The sequence below is a fragment of the Salvelinus namaycush genome, chromosome 19 (genome assembly GCF_016432855.1).
Source record: "Salvelinus namaycush isolate Seneca chromosome 19, SaNama_1.0, whole genome shotgun sequence".
In the NCBI taxonomy this organism is placed as follows: domain Eukaryota; kingdom Metazoa; phylum Chordata; class Actinopteri; order Salmoniformes; family Salmonidae; genus Salvelinus; species Salvelinus namaycush.
In genome coordinates this window covers 9,066,388-9,090,040 of record NC_052325.1, presented here as the reverse complement: position 1 = coordinate 9,090,040, position 23,653 = coordinate 9,066,388, and the positions used below count along the sequence as shown (strand labels likewise).

At 42.1% G+C, this 23,653-nt stretch overlaps 1 protein-coding gene across 1 annotated transcript in view; it reads right to left on the bottom strand.

Moving 5' to 3' along the window:
• The window catches only part of LOC120064122 (serine/threonine-protein kinase 24-like), a 28,480-nt gene extending 6,269 nt beyond the window's left edge, over nt 1–22,211 (bottom strand). Inside the window, exons 1-8 of the mRNA XM_039014486.1 lie at nt 21,676–22,211; nt 17,030–17,260; nt 2,828–2,884; nt 2,585–2,693; nt 2,330–2,487; nt 1,441–1,626; nt 1,012–1,157; nt 693–825 (exon numbers count right to left, since the gene is read on the bottom strand). Coding sequence (XP_038870414.1) covers nt 693–825; nt 1,012–1,157; nt 1,441–1,626; nt 2,330–2,487; nt 2,585–2,693; nt 2,828–2,884; nt 17,030–17,260; nt 21,676–21,717 — 1,062 coding nt within the window. The 5' untranslated portion in view covers nt 21,718–22,211. The remainder of the gene's footprint in view (nt 1–692; nt 826–1,011; nt 1,158–1,440; nt 1,627–2,329; nt 2,488–2,584; nt 2,694–2,827; nt 2,885–17,029; nt 17,261–21,675) is intronic.
• Between the last annotated feature and the right edge of the window lie 1,442 nt (nt 22,212–23,653).

Below are 23,653 nucleotides of genomic sequence, written 5' to 3'. Positions count from 1 at the left end.
ATCCCTTTTATACCATGGCTAAAATGTAACATATTTGCCGGTAGAAATGTGTTCAACATCCACTGAAGTAGCTAGCAAGTTTTACTAGATAGCTAGATTAGTTGCCGTGGTAACCAAACAAACAGACTTGCTAGTTGAGCTAACCAAACCCATCAGTCCTAGCTTGCCATTATGAAAACAACATTTCAACAATGCCAATGTTTTAAATTTGACTTTTGCTTTCAAAAGCAGCTCAAACGAAACATGTAAAAATGAACTACAGCCATTGAATTCTACCGTGCGTTATAGGGAAATAATGAGTGCTCTAGAATGCCCTGGTATAATTACCAGGGCAGAGGGGGTGTGGTATATGGCCAATATACCATGGCTAAGGGCTGTTCTTACGCAAGACGCAATGCAGAGTGCCTGGACACAGCCCTTAGCCGTGGTATATTGGCCATATACCACAAGCCCCGGAGGTGCCTTATTGCAATTATAAAATGGTTACCAACGTAATTAGAACAGTTCATACCATGGGGTATACGGTCTGATATAACACGGCTTTCAGCCAATCATCATTCAGGGCTCAAACCACCCGGTTTATAATATGGTATAAACATACACAATGGTATGAATATACACTCAGCTTAAATCATAATTTGGGGTGAGGATAACCATGATAAACTAAGTTGCATGTTTCTCTGCCATCTTACCTTGTTCCTCTCCGGCTCATCAAACTGGGCGGCACCATTCAGAAAGTTCTTGGGGTCCTTCTCCCTGATGGTGTTGAAGATCCAGTCATCATTCCCAGAGTCGTTCACTCCAGACGCCTGGCCATCCTGCTCACTGACAAGACATAAAGATAACCTTTAGACAACCTCACATGGAAACACAGTCTGAAGCATATTAGTAAACTGTCCCAATAAACAATCTGGTTAACAACCACTTGTGTGTGAATTGCCGAGGAACGAATGACCACGATCGGCTAAATAACATTAAAGGACTTTAATGGATCGAATGATAATGACTTACGAGTCCGACTCGTCGTCGCTGGAGTCCTCCCGAGACTGCTCTGCTTTCCACTTCTTGTACTTGTCCACCAGCTCTGAAAGGTAGGATGTCTTCTTGGCGTGCCGGATGATCAGCTTGTGTTTCAGCAGCTCTTTGGCAGTTGGCCTCTGAGGAGGAGCATAGAGTCAAACAAGTGTAAACATTGGATGTGTTTTCTAATGTACAGAGGGTTGACTTTCTACATTTTTGTCATTTAGCAAATGCTCTTATCCAGAGCAACTTACAGGAGCAATAAGGGTTAGTGCCTTGCTCAAGGGCACAGACAGATTTTTCACCTAGTCGGGTTTGGGGATTCGAACCAGCGACCTTTCGGTTACTGGCCCAAACGCTCTTAACCGCTAATTAACAAAATGCCCATTTGAGCTCAATTGCTCCCCAAACACCACTTACAAAGCTGGGCTCTTTGTTCAAACAGGCTTCTATGAATTCTTTGAGGGGTTTGCAGTAGTTTCCTTCCAGGGTGGGCGGGTTGTTCTTTGGGATGACGAATAAGACCTTCATAGGGTGAAGCTCTGAGTAGGGTGGCTCTCCTTTGGCTAGCTCTATGGCTGTTATACCTAGCGACCATATATCTGCCTGCGACACAATGATAAAAAAAAAAAAAAAACTTTTGAGAAAGATTTTTTAGAACAAATTCATCACACTTCCACAACGGACTTCAAAACCTCATAGCAAATATCAATAGGGATGGTTTGTGATGCAAAGGATATACAGACAGCATGAGTCACAGAATGAAAGTGATAATAACACTTGAGACACTAGAGATTTCTATTCAAAAGATGGAGGGAGACATTTTATATTTCACACATTAGCTAGTAACAAACTTCACACCGGCTAGAAAGGCCCCACTTAGTAGGCATATATATATCTATATCTATATCACCTGAGCCTGTAGAAGGCCATTTAAGGAACTACCGTCAACGTGGTGGCTCTGGTTTGCCGCATGGTGTTTCATATGTTCTATCTGTGTGCAGTGCTGTGCACTGGCTGTAGTGTGATCACAGCAGGTTACAGAGCTGAAGCTACCTCTGCAATGCCTCTACTCAGCAGAACAGTGGAATTCAGACAAAAACAAAAAAAAGTTTACTGGACACTATTTGATTTATTAGGATCCCCACTATGAAAACAAAGTTTGCATTAAACATTTTATTGACAATTCCACACATTGCCTATGACACATTATAACACTTGCACGAACCTATGAACAGATATGTCATCTTAACCTAGAACCTGAAAGAGACGACCTAGAACCTGAAAGAGAGCTTGTGGTATTTCTGACCTTTGAGTCGTACGCAGATTGTTTTATGACTTCAGGTGCCATCCAGAAGGGAGTGCCCACGAACGTGTTCCTCTTTATCTGGGTGTCCGTTAACTGCCCCGCCACTCCAAAGTCTGCCAGCTTCACGTCTCCTTGCTCCGATAGCAACACGTTAGCGGCTGGGGGCAATAACACGAACTATGAGATTTACCACGGTGGCCAGTCAGTTGGATATTCATGCTGCACTGTATGGCCATAGTGTGTTCTAAACAGTACCTTTAATATCTCGGTGGATTTTCTTTTCAGAGTGCAGGTACTCAAGTCCTCTCAGAATCTCTCTGAGAATTGTGGCAATCTGGGTTTCGTCCAAGGCACCGGGCTCCAACTGAAAGAGAAAGCAGGCTGGAATAAAGTGTCCTACTGAACCTTGACGGAAATGTGAAGACGCCTTTTTGGTTATGCCTGTGTTACATCAATGCAATCTTACTGAGGAGTTTACTATACTGTAGAGGAACTTACTAAATCCAGAGCTGATCCTCCTCCTAAATATTCCATAATAATCCATAATTTTGCATCCTGAAATTAAAGAGAGAATGTTTTAATCATAAATCATGGTAAGTCTTTATTAAAACAGATCAACATGTACTGTTATAATTTAGCATCATACTGGAATAGAGTGGAAGGGGAAATTAAATATAAGATGAAGACACAGTTAACCTCTCATTTAATACTTTCATAATAATAATTGATATTAAATGAGAAGCTTAAGCTAAGCACTTCAGCAATCTTTTCTCCAGGTGAGCCTAGGGGAGTCAATCACAGCATGTCTGGCTGCATGCATCAGGGATCATATCAAATGATGGAAAGTTAGGTCACTTAAGGTCTGAAGCCACAACCGCCCAGTGACGCCTGGAACAACCGCCCAGTGACGCCTGGAACAACCGCCCAGTGACGCCTGGAACAACCGCCCAGTGACGCCTGGAACAACCGCCCAGTGACGCCTGGAACAACCGCCCAGTGACGCCTGGAACAACCGCCCAGTGACGCCTGGAACAACCGCCCAGTGACGCCTGGAACAACCGCCCAGTGACGCCTGGAACAACCGCCCAGTGACGCCTGGAACAACCGCCCAGTGACGCCTGGAACAACCGCCCAGTGACGCCTGGAACAACCGCCCAGTGACGCCTGGAACAAGTGCAGTTCAATAATGCAGCACATAAAATAAAATAAAAATCATTTAGCAGACGCTCTTTTCATACTTTTTATTTCTTTGTAATAATGGTCCCCCGTGGGAATTGAACATACAACCCTGGCGTTTCATGTGCCAACGCGATACCAATTGAGCCACACGTGACCACATGTACTTTGGAGGAGGAAATGAAACACTGCTAACGTCTCCTGTACGTTCATTAAGTATAGCGGCTCGAGGTCCGGTCTGACCTACACTACCGGACAGTTTAGGCCTACACATTCTAACAGCAGACTTGATAACCTTGAGAGATGGCATAATACAACAATTTGTAAAGCAGAATAGCCTCAGGTCAAAGAAATGCAACTAGGATGTTTAGCTATAAGAGTCTAGTGTGTTATGCAGCACACACTAAACACAAAAAAAGACCAGACTTTCTTCCTCGTTATGATCCATAAACCAGTTGGTTTCCTTCCCAGCCTCCCAGGCCTGAATCTCTCCTTCCCAGCCTCCCTGGCCGGAATCTCTCCTTCCCAGCCTCCCTGGCCGGAATCTCTCCTTCCCAGCCTCCCTGGCCGGAATCTCTCCTTCCCAGCCTCCCTGGCCGGAATCTCTCCTTCCCAGCCTCCCTGGCCTGAATCTCTCCTTCCCAGCCTCCCTGGCCTGAATCGCTCCTTCCCAGCCTCCCAGGCCTGAATCGCTCCTTCCCAGCCTCCCAGGCCTGAATCTCTCCTTCCCAGCCTCCCAGGCCTGAATCTCTCCTTCCCAGCCTCCCAGGCCTGAATCTCTCCTTCCCAGCCTCCCTGGCCGGAATCTCTCCTTCCCAGCCTCCCTGGCCGGAATCTCTCCTTCCCAGCCTCCCTGGCCGGAATCTCTCCTTCCCAGCCTCCCTGGCCGGAATCTCTCCTTCCCAGCCTCCCTGGCCTGAATCTCTCCTTCCCAGCCTCCCTGGCCTGAATCTCTCCTTCCCAGCCTCCCTGGCCTGAATCTCTCCTTCCCAGCCTCCCTGGCCTGAATCTCTTCAGCAGCTTGCCATGGCCTACTAACCAGCTCTTATCCTCAGTATGAGATCAGACAGAGCATTTCATATGTAAACCACAATGCAACAGTATGTGGAGCAGAAGTAATGGGCTCTGCACGGTGCTGTTAACATGGGAGAAAACCCCTCTTTTCACCCTGGGGTATTTACACACATTTTAATGCCAAAGAACGGCTTTTCAAGAGATGTTGAGTGTTTCTGAATGATTCAGGTCTCAGTTCTGACTTAAATCTGCTTGAAAATCAGAGACAAGTTTTGAATATTTCTGCCCAACCAAATTTACTGAACTTGAGCAAATTTGACAAAAATCAATGGATATGTGTTGTGCAAGGTTGGTAGACACTTATTACAAATGATTCACAGCTGTGATGGCTGCCAAATGTGTATTAACTAAGGTGTGAAGACATTCACAATCAATAAATCATAATCTTTAATTTTCATTGATTTGGAAAATGTTTTAAAAACAATCTCACTTTTATAACGTGGAATAGATTGTGTAGATCAGTGAAACAAATCTAATTTACTCCCTTTTTAGATTTCATTTTAAGGCAGAAAAATGTGAAGACTGTGCAAGGCGTGTAGACTTTCACTAGGCACTGTGGCGAACAATACCCAAGAGTTTATAAAGTAGCCTATGCACTCAAATAAGGGTCACAAGGAACAGCTATGATCAGGCACAAATACTACATGACCAACTCCGCAGAATAAAACTTGGAAGTCAGGGGGGAAATACACTATATTATAGAAACGTATGTGGAAACGCCTTCAAATTCGTGGATTTGGTCATTTCAGCCACACCCGTTGCTGACATGAGTATAAAAATCGACCACATAGCCATGCAATCTCCATAGACAATCATTGACAGTAGAATGGCCTTACTGAAAAGCTCAGTGACTTTCAATGTGGCACAGTCATAGAATTCCACCTTTTCAACAAGTCAGCTCTGCCCTGCTAGAGCTGCCCCGGTCAACTCTAGTGCTGTAATTGTATAGTGGAAATGATCTAGGAGCAACAACAGCTCAGCCGCGAAGTGGTAGGCCACACAAGCTCACAGAACGGGACCGCCAAGTGCTGAAGCACATAGCGTGTAAAAATCATATGTCCTTAGTTGCAACACTCACTACAGAGTTCCAAACTGCCTCTGGAAGCAATGTCAGCACAATAACTGTTTGTTTGGAGCTTCATGAAATGGGTTTCTATGGCCGAGCTGCCACAGACAAGCCTAAGATCACCATGGGCAATGCCAAGTGTCGGCTCGAGTGGTGTAAAGCACGCCGCCATTGGACTCTGGAGCAGTGGAAACGCGTTCTCTGGCGTGATGAATCACGCTTAAATAACTGGCTGTCCGACAGCCGAATCTGGGAATGGCGGATGCCAGGTGAACGCTACCTGCCCAAATACAGTGCCAACTGTAAAGTTAGGAAAGGGCCTTCCCCACCAGTTTCAGAATGACAATGCCCCCACGCACAAATTGAGGTCCATTTAGAAATGGTTCTCCAAGATCGGTGTGGAAGAACTTGACTTCCCTGCACAGAGCCATGACCTCAACCCCATCGAACACCTATGGGATGAATTGGAATGCCAACTGCAAAACCAGACCTAATCGCCCAACCTCACTAATGCTCGTGGCTGAATGGAAGCAAGTCCCCTCAGCAATGTCTCAACATCTAGTGGAAAGCCTTCACAGAAGAGTAGGGGCTGTTCTAGCAGCAAAGGGGGGGACCAACTCCATATTAATGCCCATGATTTTGGAATGAGATGTTTGATAAGCAGGTGTCCACATACATTTGGTCATGTAGTGTATCTGCAAGATATATAAAATGAACCAAATTGCAACCTTTGTTGACTGCAACATAAGGCAATTCTGCCTGAGTGAGCATTTTCTGTTCTAAATGGTTGTGCATGATTGTCTGCTGCAGCTGTGAATTTCCCCTTGTAGACAGGTAATCATGTAGGCCAGTGGTGTGTGGATGAGTAAATATGAGCTGCAGACTGAGGCCTGTGGCCAGACAGACTAGATAAACCTGCCTGAGGTGCCGGCGTCATGTGTAAAAGAGCACATTTCACCTTTTTTTTCTTTTTTAGAAAGACTAGGCCTATGACTGAGTAATTACATAGAACTTGCCCAACCGAATACAACTTCCTAATTCATCACTGACTGACACTAATATCTTCTCCTCTCACTAATGGTTCTTATTGTATAACGGTTTTACTAGGAATCATTGAGAGATTTAAAGTCAGTCTGTGCAACCAATTTTGATATGGCCTTGACTTGGGATGCACATTTTGGTCAATTTTGTTATCGACTATGCTTCTAACTTTAGTGTTTTCCCACAAATTGCAATTTAGCAAATTCACCGGTGAACAAAAGGTTAAATTCGTTCCAAACGGTAAAATGATGTGACCAACAGAAAATACTATGCATGGAAGGAAGGGACATATTTTCATGAAGAGCTTAAAAAACATGCGAAAATAGCGAGCCTAACATTTTTTTATTTTCCTCATATTTAACCAGGTAAGTCGACTGAGAACACATTCTCATTTACAGCAACAAACTTGGGAACAGTTACAGGGGAGAGGGGGATGATTAGGTGACCGTGATGGAATTTAGCCAGGACACCGGGGTTAACACCCCTACTCTTTCGATAAGTGCAATGGGATCTTTAGTGACCACAGAGATTCAGGACACCCATTTAACGTCCCATCCGAAAGATGGCACCCTACACAGTGCAATGTCCCCAATCACTGCCCTGGGGCATTGGGATTAATTTTTTTAGATCAGAGGAAAAGGTGCCTCCTACTGGCCCTCCAACACCACTTCCAGTAGCATCTGGTCTCCCATCCAGGGACCAACCCTGCTTCGCTTCAGAAGCAAGCCAGCAGTGGGATGCAGATTATAGAAAATGAACTAATGAAGCAGAGAATGGAATACATACATTTTCAAACATTTGCCAAATTGCAATTTGTAGGAAAACACTAACTGTTCTAAGACGCATCTGATGCGAGCCCTTTCATGTGACAGAGATGAACATCTTAGTTAGAAACTTAGAAAGAGGGAAAACCTAAATATGCAACAACTAGGATGGGTTGCTAATATGACAAGTATTGTGCTTTTGACTTCTGGACAACGGAAGAAAGTTGATATGAAAACCAGTAGAACTGAAATTCTTGGAAACTTTTTTTGTTGTTTATATATATATATATATATATATATATATATATATATATATATATATATTGTAAATATTTTTTATTCAACAGTAACATGCAAAACAAAACAGAACAGGATTACACAAAGAGAAAAAGATACAAATAAAATACAAATCCACATTAATATCCATTTAAATACAGACATGTAGAGAATACATTTTAGACATTTTGTTTTGTGTTTTAATGATTCTAAATAGTTTTCCAAATCAGATAAAAATAAATAAAAAAGGGACTTTTTTTCCCTTCATACATTGATGTGTATGAACATTTTTATGACATAGTGACGTTCAATTGTGTGTAGTAAAATAATTGCCAAACTTAGACCTTATGGTTGTATGTATTTTGTTGCCATAAATATAGTTTTACACCAGTATAGAACACCTCACTATGTAAACAATTACAAAATAAGTGTTCCATAGATTCAGTTTCTAGTTCACAAAAACAGCATTCACTGGAAACAGGTATATATTTAGAAATCAAGCTATTACACAGGTAGAATCTATGGATAAGGCAATCTCCTTTGCTTTATTGGTCACCATAAATATGTGACGTGAGACAAGCACGGCGCCAGTTTACAGAAGATGATGAAGCCCAACAAAATATAACAGAAGGAATAGACTTCCTGTAGAAAATATCCCTTAATAAACGATTGTTGAATTTCTTATCTAGTAAACCTATGCCATTCACCTGGATATCGCTTACAATAGGAGATGTTCAAAAATATGCACTATTCTGAAGTAAAGATTTTATCCCACTAGGTACAGCTTTTATAACAGCGGCAGGTAGCCTAGTGGTTAGAGCGTTGGACTAGTAACTGAAAGGTTGCAAGATCGAATCCCCGAGCTGAGAAGGTAAAAAAATCTGTCATTCTGCCCCTGAACAAGGCAGTTAACCCACTGTTCCTAGGCCGTCATTGAAAATAAGAATTTGTTCTTAACTGACTTGCCTAGTTAAATAAAGGTAAAAAATAAATAAAATAATATTTCTTGCTTGAAATCTCAAAGTTGCATCTTTCCATAAATGATCTCCGTGTAAATAGATTCCCACTAATACTAACTAATTGGCTGACAAGGACAATGTTTTTCGAGAACCAGTTACAGAAAAAAAACGTATTGTTTCTATGTAATATTGAACCATTATTCCATATAAAACATTTGACGTGAAAAATTGTGTTTATACAGCTACGCCCAGCACATTAAAGCCTGCTTGTGAAAAGCCAGCAATTTCAGAAAGTTTACCCACAATACATTGTAGTAAAAATGTAAGCCCTCCAAGCTTCTGAAAAACAAAATGAGGTATAATATTCCAGAAACTATGAGGATTTTTTAAGTACATTTAAACCCAGTTGACTTCTAATATCTGATCAAATAGTGTGAAGTCTAAGACATTTAAACCGTCATCACAAACCCTGTTGGTGATAACATCTCTTTTAATCTTATGTGGCTTATTTTTCCATATGAAGTTGTACGTTAGCCTAAGGTACAGCAAGTGGAATAATGAATGTCAATAGATGAAAAAAGATAGGATGCACGAGATCGCTTTGGCTAAAAGCGCCCTCCCTTGAAGACTTAAATCCCTCCCTAACCATGTGGATCCTTTTATTTTTTAAAGATTCAGTTACAGGATTCAAATTAAGATCATTCACAGCCTTAAGATTGTTGGTGTTCTTTACACCGGGGTAGGTTACAGTATCTTTTTCAGTTATCTGCTGGATTGACAGCTCCTTTCAGAACAAACATCTCACATTTGGAAAGATTTAATACCAAACCTGAGATTTTTGAGAACTGCTTCACAATATCCCATGCTAATCTAGTTTGTGACAAATTTTTTAAAGTGAGGTGTCATCCGCAAGTTGGGATATCTTGATCTCTCTGGCCTGGAATGTAATGCGTTCAAATAGACTTAAAACTAATGACCATAAGGTTTGAGATACTAACACAAGTAAAAAAAAGAAAAAGAAAAAAAAAGGCAAGATTGGACAACCTTGTCGTGTTCCTTTGTAAATGTTAAACCTTGAGGATGTTCCATGACAGAGTTTGATACAGCTATTTCCACCATTATACAGAGTTCTAACAGCATCAACAAAAGAAATGACCAAACTTCAAATGCTTAAGACAATCAAAGATAAAATTGTGACACAGTATGAAAAGCTTTCTGAAAATCCCCAAATAAGATAACAGGGAAGTCATCCAATAGATCACAATATCAACCAAGTCTAACACCAGCCTCAGATTATTAGATATAAGGCGCCATTTCATAAACCCTGATTGACATTCATCAATCAGATCATTCAAGCACGACTTTAACCTTTTCGCAAAGATTGAGGCTATAATTTTGTAGTTGTTATTTAGGTGTGATTGGATGCCAATTATAAATAATTAAGGAGATCCTTGAGTGGTCTAGGTATAAGAGTAGTAACCCCTTGCTTCAGAGAGGCAGGTAGTTCTCCCTTCTTTATAGCCTCCTTAAAAGGTTTCAAGAAACCAAAAATGGTGCTATTTCTTCAGAGGTTTTGTAAAATTCAGAGGTTAATCCATCACAACCTGGAGATCTGTTATTTTTTTTATTAAGCAACCCCATATTTGATGTCCATAATGGATAAATCTAAACAAGACCAATTGAATTCTTCACCAATCACATTATCTATAGAATCAAGGAGACCCTTAGAGTCACTCAAACTGTTATCTAAGGAGTAAAGATTCTCATAAAATTTAAGGAGGTAAAAATCTGATAACTTTATCCTCAGAGGTTACCCCATGAATCTTAAGTTTCCGAAGTGTGTCGAGTTCCCCTCTCCTCTTTTCCAAATTAAAAAGTATCCACTGTTCTTTTTGCCTTTTTTCAAGCCGTTGTTTTCTGGATCTTATGAAGGCTCCTCTAGCCTTTTCCTGATAAAAATGTATCTAGTTGATTCTGTAAATCATTCAATTTAGCTTTCTCATTAAGATCTCTATTACTCCAGGGTTTTTAACTCTCCATATGTCAATTAAGTCCAGGCTTTGGCAGAAATTCACCAACTTGTTCACGCCAATGTTAGGCCTATGGGGCAATCTATCAGTCTCATTAGAATAAACCATATTTTAAATCCCCACCAACTATAATCTGACTGGATGGATATTTTCTCAGAAGACTTAAGAATTTCCTCAATAAGTAAGTCATTTGGAGGACTAGAACAGTATCCATATACATTACACAAATAATCTGTCCATATGGTTGATGACTGCTACTAGGCAATGTCAATTGGTGTCCATTTGAGTAAACAAAAAATTCCCTTTGAAATTGTGTTCTAAAATTGCAACCCCAGCTGAATGATCAGTCCCGTAGGCCAAGAAAATGTCACTGCCCCACTGATTTTACCAAAAATTACAGTCCCCTTTGCATGAATGCGTTTCTTGAATTAATACAAGATCTGCGCTACAGTCCTTAGAAAACAGTAAAAAGCTTTCCTCTTCAACAGGTTTCGTATCTCCCTGGCATTGATTGACAAACTTCCATATATACAAGTCCATATATACAATAGAAATAGAAAGAAAAATCCTATGGAATCTCAACTCTACAATCTCTATAAAAAGGTGCATCATACATGTATTAACAGAAGTCTTAACTTCTAAACCATAACACCGCAATTCAACACTAGAATGCTCAGTTTGTTGTGGGGAAGGGGCTACCTTGTAAGCCTACCTGAGGGAGCAAATCACCCCGGTCAAACGTATTTTCTTTTGGCGAAAAAGGCTCAGATTCCCCTGTAGAATCCACCCTTTCCTTGATTATGGGCCTGTTGGACGAGAGGCCACAACTTTGCCGGTCCTCACCGGATCTACATTTTCTCTATTTCAGAAAGGCACTTTCCTTTGCTTTCTTCCAAACTGCATCTGTGCGGAAAGCAAACTGGATGATGATCGAGTGGCTGCCGATGGCGCCGAAGGAGATGGCTGCCGTTTTACGATCCCGTAACCAATTGTGCTATTGTGTGTTTTTCTTTGCGTTATTTGTAACTTAGTTTGTACATAATGTTTCTGCCACCGTGTCCTATGATCGAAAAGAGCTTCTAGATATCAGGACAGAGATTACTCATCCCGTACTGGAGGAATACTTTTTCTTCAACGAGTCGGACGGGAAGGATTTACTTCAGACGCCCGACAAGGCCCTCATCCCCCGTCATTTGCAGGAGAAAGAGACGGAGGTATCGGGAGACGAAGGTCCGGGTGCCTTGTAAGGATCCGTCGCCGAGATGGTTATCAACCTTTACCATCGGTCCTATTAGCCAACATACAATCAATCGATAATCTAATAGACGAACTACGATCACGTATATCCTACCAACGGGACATTAAAAACTAATTTATTTTTTGTTGAAACCGAGTCATGGCTGAACGACGACATGAATAACATAGATCTTGGGGGTTTTAAGCATTTTCGACAGGATAGAACGGCCTCTGGTAAGATAAGGGGTGGGGGTCTAAACTCTTAGTTAATAGTGTGGTATAGACCACACTATTTACCAAGAGAGTTTATCTGTATTTTTCGTAGTTGTCTATATACCACCACAAACCGATGCTGGCACTAAGACCGCACTCAATGAGCTGTATACTGCCATAAGCAAATAGGAAATCGTTCATCCATAGGCGGCACTCCTAGTGGCCGGGGACTTTAATGCAGGGAAACTTAAATTAATTTTACCTCATTTCTACCAGTATGTTAAAATGTGCAACCAGAGAATTTTTTAAACTAAAAATACAAAAAAAACAACAACCTCTAGACCATCTTTACTCCACACACAGAGACACGTACGAAAAGCTCTCCCTAAGCCTCCATTTGGCAAATCTGACCATAATTCTATCCTCCTGATTCCTGCTTACAAGTAAAAACTAAAGCAGGAAGCACAAGTGACTCAGTCAATAAGAAAGTGGTCAGATGATGCAGATGCTAAGCTACAGAACTATTTTGCTAACACAGACCGGAAAATGTTCTGGGATTCTTCCAATGACATTGAGGAGTACACCACATCAGTCACTGGCTTCATCAATAAGTGCATTGATGACGTCGTCCCCACAGTGACCGTACGTACATACCCCAACCAGAAGCTATGGATTACAGGCACTGAGCTAAAGGGTAGAGCTGCCGCTTTCAAGGAGCGGGACTCTAACCCGGAAGATTATAAGGAATCCCGCTATGCCCTCCGACGAACCATCAAACAGGCAAAGCGTCAATACAGGACTAAGATAGAATCGTACTACACCGGCTCCGAAGCTCGTCGGATGTGGCAGGGCTTGCAAACTATTACAGACTACAAAGGGAAGCACAGCCGCGAGCTGCCTAGTGATACGAGCCTACCAGACGAGCTAAATTACTTCTATGCTCGCTTCAAGGCAAGCAACACTGAAGCATCAGCTGTTCCAGACGACTGTGTGATAACACTCTCCGTAGCCAATGTGAGTAAGACCTTTAAACAGGTCAACATTCACAAGGCCGTAGGGCCAGACGGATTACCAGGACGTGTACTCCAAGCATGCGCTGACCAACTGGCAAGTGTCTTCACTGACATTTTCAACCTCTCCCTGACTGAGTCTGTAATACCAACATGTTTCAAGCAGACCACCATAGTCCCTGTGCCCAAGAACACTAAGGTAACCTGCCTAAATTACTACCGACCCGTAGCACTCACATCTGTAGCCATGAAGTGCTTTGAAAGGCTCGTCATGGCTCACAACACCATCATCACAGAAACCCTAGACCCACTACAATTTGCATACCCCCCCAACAGATCCACAGATGACGCACTCAACACTGCCCTTTCCCACCTAGACAAAATGAACACCTAGGTGAGAATGATATTCATTGACTACAGCTTAGCATTGAACACCATAGTGCCCTCAATACTCATCACTAAGCTAAGGACCCTGGGACTAAACACCTCCCTCTGCAACTTGATCCTGGACTTCCTGACGGGCCGCCCCAGGTGGTATGGGTAGGTAACAACAAATCCGCCACACTGATCCTCAACACGGGGGCCCTTCAGGGGTGATTGCTCAGTCCCCTCCTGTTCAATCATGACTGCACAGCCAGGCACAACACCATCATCAAGTTTGCCGATGACACAACAGTGGTAGGCCTGATCACCAACAACGAGACAGCATATAGGGAGGTGGTCAGCGACCTGGCCGTGTGGTGCCAGGACAACAACCTCTCCCTCAATGTGATCAAGACAAAGGAGATGATTGTGGACTACAGGAAAAAGAGGACTGAGCACGCCCACATTCTCATCGACGGGGCTGCAGTGAAGCAGGTTGAGAGCTTCAAGTTCCTTGGTGTCCACATCAACAAACTATAATGTTCCAAACACACCAAAACAGTCATGAAGAGGGCACAACAATGCCTATTCCCCCTCAGGAGACTGAAAAGATTTGGCATGGGTCCTCAGATCCTCAAAAGGTTCTACAGCTGCACCATTGAGAACATCCTGACTGGTTGCATCACTGCCTGGTTAGGCAACTGCTCTACCTACATGTACATATTACGTCGACTATTTGTTACTTATATTTTCCATTTTTTACTTATATTTTTTTTACTTAATACTTTTCTTAAAACTTGTTAAAGCATTGTTGGTTAAGGGCTTATAAGTAAGCATTTCACCTTTTGTATTCGGCGCATGTGACAAATACAATTTGATATTGCTTCTTCCCAATACGATGAGCGACATCCACAGCCATACATCCTTTGGGGAAGTCCGGGGCCACACGGTTACAGATGTCATTTACTATGTGCTAGCCCCCACCTTCTCCGGTATCGCTCTGCTTCAGACAAGCGCTCTTGCATGTCGATGTCGACTCTTCTCCTGTGCAGTGCATTTATCAGAGGTTGCAGTGTTTGCACGTTTAAGCTCTTTGATACTCTCGTATGCATGATTCAGAGCTCTCAAGGTCAACGATTTTTGATGCGTCTTCGCGTATCTTTTTCTCCAGACCATTGGCTCTTTCGTTCGTCTTTGCAGTGACAGCATTGATTATGTTGACTTGGAGTTCACTCAAAGACAATTCTTTGTGCTTTTTTGGGTGCAGGACTATTGACTGGAGTTTCTGAATCAACCGAATATCCAGATTTCTCCATTTCTTCTCCTGAGGAGTCAGGTGGCGTTTTCTCTCCGTTGTATGAGTGGTCAGCTAGCAAATACCTTCTCCTCCCTTTGCTCTTTCGCACATATTTTTCTACCATTTTGACTAGTTTCAGATCAAATTAGCGGTCTACTGACCGTTGTTCTCGTGTTTACTATAAACCGAGGTGTTACATTTAAGTAAGTTTGAGAGGGATAAAAGTTAAGTTTACACGGAGCAAGATAAAATCCCATCTGCACTTATCTTCCTGGAACTCCTTTTTGGTTGCTAGCTTTTCTGTTAGCTGCTTTGTGGTGCTCCTCTCTCTCCCACTGCTCTACTGCTCCCTGCAGCCTGTGAGTTACCTAGCAACGAGTCTCCGCTCTAGTTTGCTCCTGGCTGACTGACTAAAAACAGCCATATAGTTGAGATACGATAGCTACTTTCTAACTCTATATTACTATTTTCTCAAAAATAATAATTCCAGTCGATCAAGACACTTCCTATTTTATGACTGACGAGATTTGTTAAATTCTGGACACCAATTTAATTCCACTAAATTATGCAAATTAACCGATAAGCATGACTGGTCAATTTTTTTTCTCGGTTGTTAACCGTTGACAGTCAAGGCTAGGGACGTTATACCATATCGATCCATTTCATGTCAGGGAGAGCAGCATTACATGTTTATTTATAATTACATTTTTTTTTTTTTACATCAAATATAAAAAGTGAGCACAAGCCGTAGAACCAAGCATTTCAAATGCTATACGATTCGCCTACCGTTTTCAGAGACTGCATAACATCAGTATGTGTATTCACCTAGACTTGGCCTGATCGTGCTGCAGGCTACAGGCTGATTGTCTGGCTGAACAGAGTGTGGTCAGAGCCAGGCTGTTGCTGTCTCTGGGAGGGCAGATGTTGGGTCTGAGCTATACGATCCAGCGCTCCGAGGGCTGGAGTAGCACCTGTTGCCTGCCCCACTTTTAGACACGCACACAACACTAGCCTCCCTCCCTCCATCTATCAGTACAACTGGAGCCAACAGCTAGCTGGCACTCTCCCCACTGGCCTCAGGTAAACCCTTAAGCAGTAATTGAAAAAGTACCCAATGCTCATACTTGAGTAAAAGTAACGATACCTTAATAGAAAATGACTTGAGTAAAAGTGCAAGTCACCCAGTAAAATAGTACTTGAGTAAAAGTCTAAAAGTATTTGGGTTTTAATATACTTAAGTGTCAAAAGTAAATGTAATTGCAAAAATATATTTAAGTATTAAAAGTATAAATTATTTCATATAAGCTTATATTAATCAAACCAGACAGAAGTTTTATTTATTTATGGATAGCCAGGGGCACGCTCCAACACTAAGACATAATTTACAAACGAAGCATGTGTTTAGTGAGTCCACCAGATCAGAGGCAGTAGGGATGATCAGGCATGTTCTCTTGATAAATGTGTGAATTGGACCATTGTCCTGTCCTGCTAAGTATTCAAAATATAACAAGTACTTTTGGGTGTCAGGGAAAATGTACGGAGTAAAAAGTACATTATTTTCTTTAGGAATATAGTGAAGCAAAAGCAGGCAAAAATATAAATAGTAAAGTACAGATACCCCCAAAAAACAACTTAAGTAGTACTTTAAAGTATTTTTACTTAAGTACTGCCACTAACACACTACATGCTCTCTAAGAGCCACTTAAGCCCCATCACATGTAGACCTTCTAGTACTCTGCCTACTCCAGATTCATTTCATACTTACAGTTGACAGCAACCAAGGGCCAGGAAATGATGAAATCCCTCACGATCAAGTCAACACGGGATCCTCATGAATGCTTAATTGTTTTTTCATAGTATTACTGTCCTCGCATGACATGCAGTACATTGTAGGACATATAGGATAATGAAGTAATGCATGCCTGTGTTCTGCTCACCATCACCAGTGCCAATCCATGCCGTAGGCCTAATGCTCAGGCACAATTCATGAGAGCCTTGTCCCATTAACATATGAATGATTTATTGACCCATATACAGTTGACTGCAATTGTTATACATACCACCACTGGCAGCAACACTTGAACTAACACCACAACTGTCACACAAATAGAGCAACAACAAAAAAACAATGGACTATTCAGCCAAAATCCTTTTTTCACAGCATGTTGAAATAACACGAGGTTTGGTCAACTTACCTTCAGATATGATCCGTAATACTTGGTTACAAAGGGACTGTCACACTGGCTGAGGACCGTTATCTCCTGTTGAATGTCTTCGATTTCATCCTCAGCCTCCTCGAGGTCAATTATCTTAATGGCCACTACTTTCTGAGTCCGATTGTCAACGCCTTTGAACACCTCTCCAAAAGAGCCTTTCCCTATCCTCTCCAGCTTGGTGAACAGCTCCTCCGGATCAGCTTTAAAGTTCTGAGGGAAGGAGAGAAACAGGGCTGTGGTAAGGACAGCAGAGCAACATTCAAATCACAGGTAAAGAAGGACCATGCAATCAAGAGATTAAGCATAGGTTTTTATTCTATGATTGTAGCCTGTCTGGGTTTAAATAATAGTCCAATAACAAGCATGAGCTGGCACATCCCCTCCCAAAAAATATAAAAAGTTAGTAGAGATGCTGACTAACGGTGCGTAAACTGTACGCTATAAAAGAGAGTTGGACCCTTTATATACAATCTCCCAGTTTTATTGGGTAAACCACCAATGTTGCAGCATCACTGTGCCTTCTTCAGGGTGATGTCATGAATGCTTTGAACAGGGTTATGTAGACAAACAGCGCAATTAGTGCAACCAATGACAATAGTGAGGGGTGTGTCATAGTTATTAGGGTGGTGAGACATTTTTTTAAATGAAACTGTTAACGGGCTGGGCATACGAAGGATGATTTCCACAGAGCTGGTACTGTGTGTTCCCTCAGTGAGTGATTGAACAGCCAGCAATTCCTTGTGACAGGATTTCAGAACATGGTTGCTGATGTTATCTGGGCCACTGGCTTTGTTGACTGATATTTGTTTTATATATCCTATGAACATCTGCTTCCTGTATAACCAAATGAACTTCCCTTGTGCTAGAGATAATGTTCACACAACAGCTCACCTTCCTCAGTACAAAATCCAGATAAAAAAAAAAATGGTAGATTTGGTAAAGTGTTCAGACTAGGGCTGTCCCCAACTACAACAAAAATCTTGGTCGACCGAAAGTCGTTTGTAACTTTCGACTAGTCTATTGGTAGAATTTTTTAGGGGTGTATTTTTCCATATATAGACACACCCTATGTGTTTTAATAAAATCTTTGTTTGTCTGCACATTTGTGGCCTGCTGGAGGTCATTTTGCAGGGCACTGGCAGTGCTCCTCCTTGCACAAAGGTGGAGGTAGCGGTCCTGCTGCTGGGTTGTTGCCCTCCTACGGCCTCCTCCACGTCTCCTGATGTACTGGCCTGTCTCCTGGTAGCGCCTCCACGCTCTGGACTCTACGCTGACAGACACAGCAAACCTTCTTGCCACAGCTCGCATTGATGTGCCATCCTGGATGAGCTACACTACCTGAGCCACTTGTGTGGGTTGTAGACTCCGTCTCATGCTACCACTAGAGTGAAAGCACCGCCAGCATTCAAAAGTGACCAAAACATCAGCCAGGAAGCATAGGAACTGAGAAGTGGTCTGTGGTCACCACCTGCAGAACCACTCCTTTATTGGGGGTGTCTTGCTAATTGCCTATAATTTCCACCTTTTGTCTATTCCATTTGCACAACAGCATGTGAAATTTATTGTCAATCAGTGTTGCTTCCTAAGTGGACAGTTTTCACAGAAGTGTGATTGACTTGGAGTTACATTGTGTTGTTTAAGTGTTCCCTTTATTTTTTTGAGCAGTGTATAACAAAATGTGGAAAAAGTCAAGGGGTCTGAATACTTTCCAAATGCACTGTAAACAGTACCAGCACCCAAAATGAGCACCCAAAATGAACCCATTTCAGCCCAAGTCAAGCACTGATAAGAAGTTAGGTAGGCCTATTTTATGACGTTTCCACTGGATCAGAGCATGACATTTTTCACTTTCACGCTGAGTGGTTATCAAAAGGAAGTGAGCTGGAAAGATTTTTCAAAAACATTGAGTAACTATTGTAAATTCTCAATGGATGAAGGGTTACATACTCTGCTACATGGTAAGACTATTAAGGCTCTGTTCAGTTATTAATGCTTCACTGGGCCAATCACAGAACGCTATAATACAAAGGATTCTGGTGTAGGGGGGGCACAGCTTTGGAATCCCAAAGCTGAAACCAATAATATCATTATTATACCCCTGAGAAACTCAAGCAGCTTGAGGAATTCATTCTAAAACACCGGTAACAACCAATAGGTGAACAGCACCACTAATCCTATGGCTTTAGTTTGGCCTTATTGACAAACAAAGCAGTCTTTCACACTTTCTGCCCTGCAATAGTGACTCTTTGGTCACTTGCCTTTATCCATTTTTGTCAAATAGGCCTATGTTTCTGTAAGTTAGGCTATCAGTGTTTCCCTTAGGATGTTTTTCAGCAGTAGTGGCGGGATGCCTACTAAGTAGGGAAAGGGGGATACCTAGTCAGTTGTACAACTGAATGCATTCAACTGAAATGTGTCTTCCACATTTAACCCAACCATCAATCAAAGAGGTGCGGGGGGCTGCCTTAATATACATCCACGTCATCGGCGCCCGGGGAACACTGGGTTAACTGCCTTGCTTTGGGGCAGAACAACAGCTCAAGGATTTGATCCAGCAACCTTTCGATTACTGCCCAACACTCCTACCTGCCAGGCTAGGGGGACTATCTACTGGGACTTTGTACTTTGGCCAGTAAAGTGGGAAATTGTGAAGCAGCTCAACCTAACAAGAAAATCCCGATATGAAAAATAGTGAGAAAATCTCTTGGAGTAAAAAAAATCTAAACATCAATACGGACAGTGAAAGAATAGAACCAAGGCCTCCTCCATAAAGATGGTGAATAGCTTGGAGCAGGAACACAACACCCCCTCCCCTCTTTTCCCCCCCTGTGGTCTACAAAGGAGGGGATGGTCCTCTTCATGCTTGACATTACAATTCACTTCCTGCACTGCAACGATTAACTGCCTGAAGCACTTTTGTTGCAAATTATGGAACGGTATATTATGCTGCACAACAGAAATAGTGTGAAGGAACATTTCCCAGTGACAATACTTTGTTTTATAGGCGAACGATGTCCAATTAATTTCACTACAGGCATAAAGATTTCATATCCCTATACACTAATCGCAATTTGATACCCATTATGGGGCATTCTGGAAAGAGAGAGGAACTTGATTTGCTTGCACTAGAATTATAGTTTAATTTACCATAAAAACAATGCTCAACAGCTAGCCTATTGTTCTCATAACAACCCCTGGAGAATGTTGTAAATCTGCTCCATTAAAAAGAGGCAAAGAGACTACTAATATCTTGACATGAGTTGAAAGGGGGGGTGAAGAAGAATAGAGCCTGTCACAACCGCAGAGCAGTCATCCAGGTGAAAAATCATCCTATTGACACTGACCTCAATGGGAAAAACAACACTGGGTTACTTTGTTGAAGCACTTTTGGCAGCAGTTACAGCCTCGAGTTTTCTTGTGTATGATGCTACAAGCTTGGCACACCTGTATTTGGGGAGTTTCTCCCGTTCTTCTCTGCAGATCCTCTCAAGCTCTGTCAGATTGGTGGGGAAAAACAACACTGGGCACTGTGACTACAGGCTCCACATGCTGGGAACCTCCACAGTCAGGTTTATCACCACTGCTAAAACATCCCTATAAAAAGCATGAGTCTGATCCTCTCCCAGCTGCACCACCAGATTGCGTGGTCCACTGCAGTCAGTCTGCACCCTGAGGCTCATCACCCACCCCCAGCCCCATATACACACACTCCACTTCTCCCTCTGGGTCAGCGCTACCCAGGCCAAGCTTGAATGAACCAGGTTGCCACCATTCAGGAGAGAACAGTACAGTGGTGAAACATGGCTCTATTCATGCAGCTCAAGGCTATCTCGCGGTGGTGCCCCATGAGAATGACAGTCATATGTCCATTGTCGGAATGGGGAATGACCTAGATACCTAGTTTTCTTACAAGATAAGTCATGTCCTGGCAGCTTTCTTGTTGACTGCCTGCACTGAAAAATGTCAAGAATGTTTATTAAGAGGAAAGATTTACTTTCCACTGCCTCAAAACTGGCAGGCACCTCTGTAACATGTTGCTGTTTCGCTTTCATGTTTCCTTGTTGAATAAAAGGTGTTTAGTGGTTCAGCCATTGAGTCGTGCTTAAAATGTATTGGCTTTCTGAGTAATCACAAACAATTAATGTGCATTAGTGTAACACTACAGGGAAATCATTTCAGTTGTAGCTCAGGATTTGGCTTAAATGGCAAACACTTATTGTTCTAGCAGCATGCTAAATAGTTTATATATTGTAAAACAGATGCTTAACTTTGCCATCCAGTCTACAGGACTGTCAGAGACAGACTGCACCACATGGGGCCAATCTGGCCACATCTCTGCTGAACATAAATATGGCTCAATAGATTGGCCTCATCAGTGGGCATTTTTCTGGTGCAAAGAATCCAATACCTTGTGTCTTTCCATAGTTGGCTAGCTAAATGGATAGTTTATTAGTTCACGTTAACTAACACAGCTAGTGAGGATGTGATCATAAATAAAGTCAAGTTACTGATCACGTAATCGAGTCAGTATCGTTAGTAAGGTTAGCTGGCTAACAAGTTTGCTAAAGTATTACAAAGAAATTGAGGGAGACCGACTACTTGATGAACTATGACAAAAATCTTACCTGCATCCCTGGAATGCCACTCTGAACCGGGGAATGAGCCATGTCGTCATAAAATAAACAATCAACAAAATTCGTACTCAGTTGACGCCACTTTGTTTGCTAGCTAAATGAGTTACTGTAGCTAACCCAAATCGGAGGAGTGCAAAGCTGCTTATGTCCAGCTAATGATACCTTGCGTTATTGGAATTAAAATGCCGGATTTACAAAGTCCCTAGCTATCACGGAATCAGCTCAAAAACATTGCTTGTTTTTTTAGCTGCAATGTCTTGAAGTTGTGCCTCTTCCGCAGATAGCAAACTAGCTAACGTTAGCTAGCTAAATCTTCAACAGACGAACAAACTATGCTCTGCACAAGTCTCACCAAACCTTAAATGTTTTCGAGAATATCCGATGAACAGTGAGAATAATATAATAAATTGAGGATAGTTGTCTCATTTGTTGCCCTGTCCTCATCACTTTTCTCTATTGCCCTCCGCCATTTTGATAGCTGTCATTCTCACATTAGGGAAACCCTTCAGAAAAACTACAGCGGTGCGCAGCGAACCGGAATATTCCTCCAGGGAAGCTCCCAAGCAATCAAGACCCACGCCATTGGCCGTTCGATAGCCAATGGGCTCTCAGCAACGCTTCCACCGCCGCGTCTGAGGAGACTGCATACCGCGTCCAAAGCGGCAAAGTAGCTAGCTAGGTACTGTCGGGAGTCACTGTGGAAATTCAGCCAGCTCTGATTGACTGACAAATATTGACGTATATACCATGCTATATAAACTGAGCCAACTAGCTAAAGAATTAGATAGGATTACGAGTAGAATTTCAGGTTTTTAGATACACAAACTACAGTTATGCTGGTAATGGATTGCCTCTCTCTCTCACTCCCAACTTTCAGTCTGTATAGTTGCATTGTGTCCTGTTACCATGATGTCCCACAAGGCAAGGGGTTGACAACAATGATGTAGTATGTTTAATAAAACTTTAATAAACATGTCTATGTTTAATAAAGCTGAATTGTTGATTGATATCAGTTGATATGACTTGAGTTGTCTCTTATTACTAAACTTCCTGGTAAGAGATTTGAATATATGAATACCTTAATTATCTGCCGATCAGCTGCCCCTGTGTCTTCCCCTTAGAAATACACTTGTTGTGAGAAGAAACTTATTGGAGAGAGAGAGGTAGGTTAAGTCTCAGTGATTGATGAAAATAGTTTTAAAAATATATATATTTGTCTAGAATTTATGACCCGTCATTACAATGGACTTGTATGTATTGTAAAACATTACCATAGCTTTTGGTTGACAGACAAGTCAGAGCGCTTGCTAAACATCACTTCAGCAGTCTGAGTTAATTCACCTCAGGGAGAGTGCTCTCGATAGGCCTACTGCAGAGGACTTAGCGATTTGGTGGCCCGTTTTTAAAAAAGACTGTTGATGGGCCCCACTAACCCCAATTTGGTAATTGAAGAAAAATATGACTGTGGGGGAGGTAGATGTGGTTTATAAGGTAAAGGACATGGGTGAGGTAAAGGTAGAGGAGTGAAATGATATGCTGTATTTGTTATATTCTTCCAGAATGGAATTCTTGACAAGTATATTTTTAAATGAATTAAGAGAGAGCACTATCAAAAGAAGTCATGGGGCAGAGGTGGAGGTGGTTGAGGCTGAGGAGTTCATCGAAAGCTACATCTGTCACCTTGATGGGTTGGTCATAATGTCTGCAAAAGTCGCGAACGACACAAGGCAAGAGGAAAGTCGACACGGCAGCCACATGACACCAGGGCAAACAGTTGTAAACTCTCAATGTAACATGTTATACCTCTTCTGTCTTATTGTTCCATTTAGGGCCTTCATGATTGAAGGAGGTGGGGGCCATAAAGGATGTCTTCTGTGCTGGTTCCACATCCTGCAGGTAAAATAAGATTAGGATTACATTTATGTGTTTGACCTATACTCCCATCAATATGGTTTAGAACCAAACATTC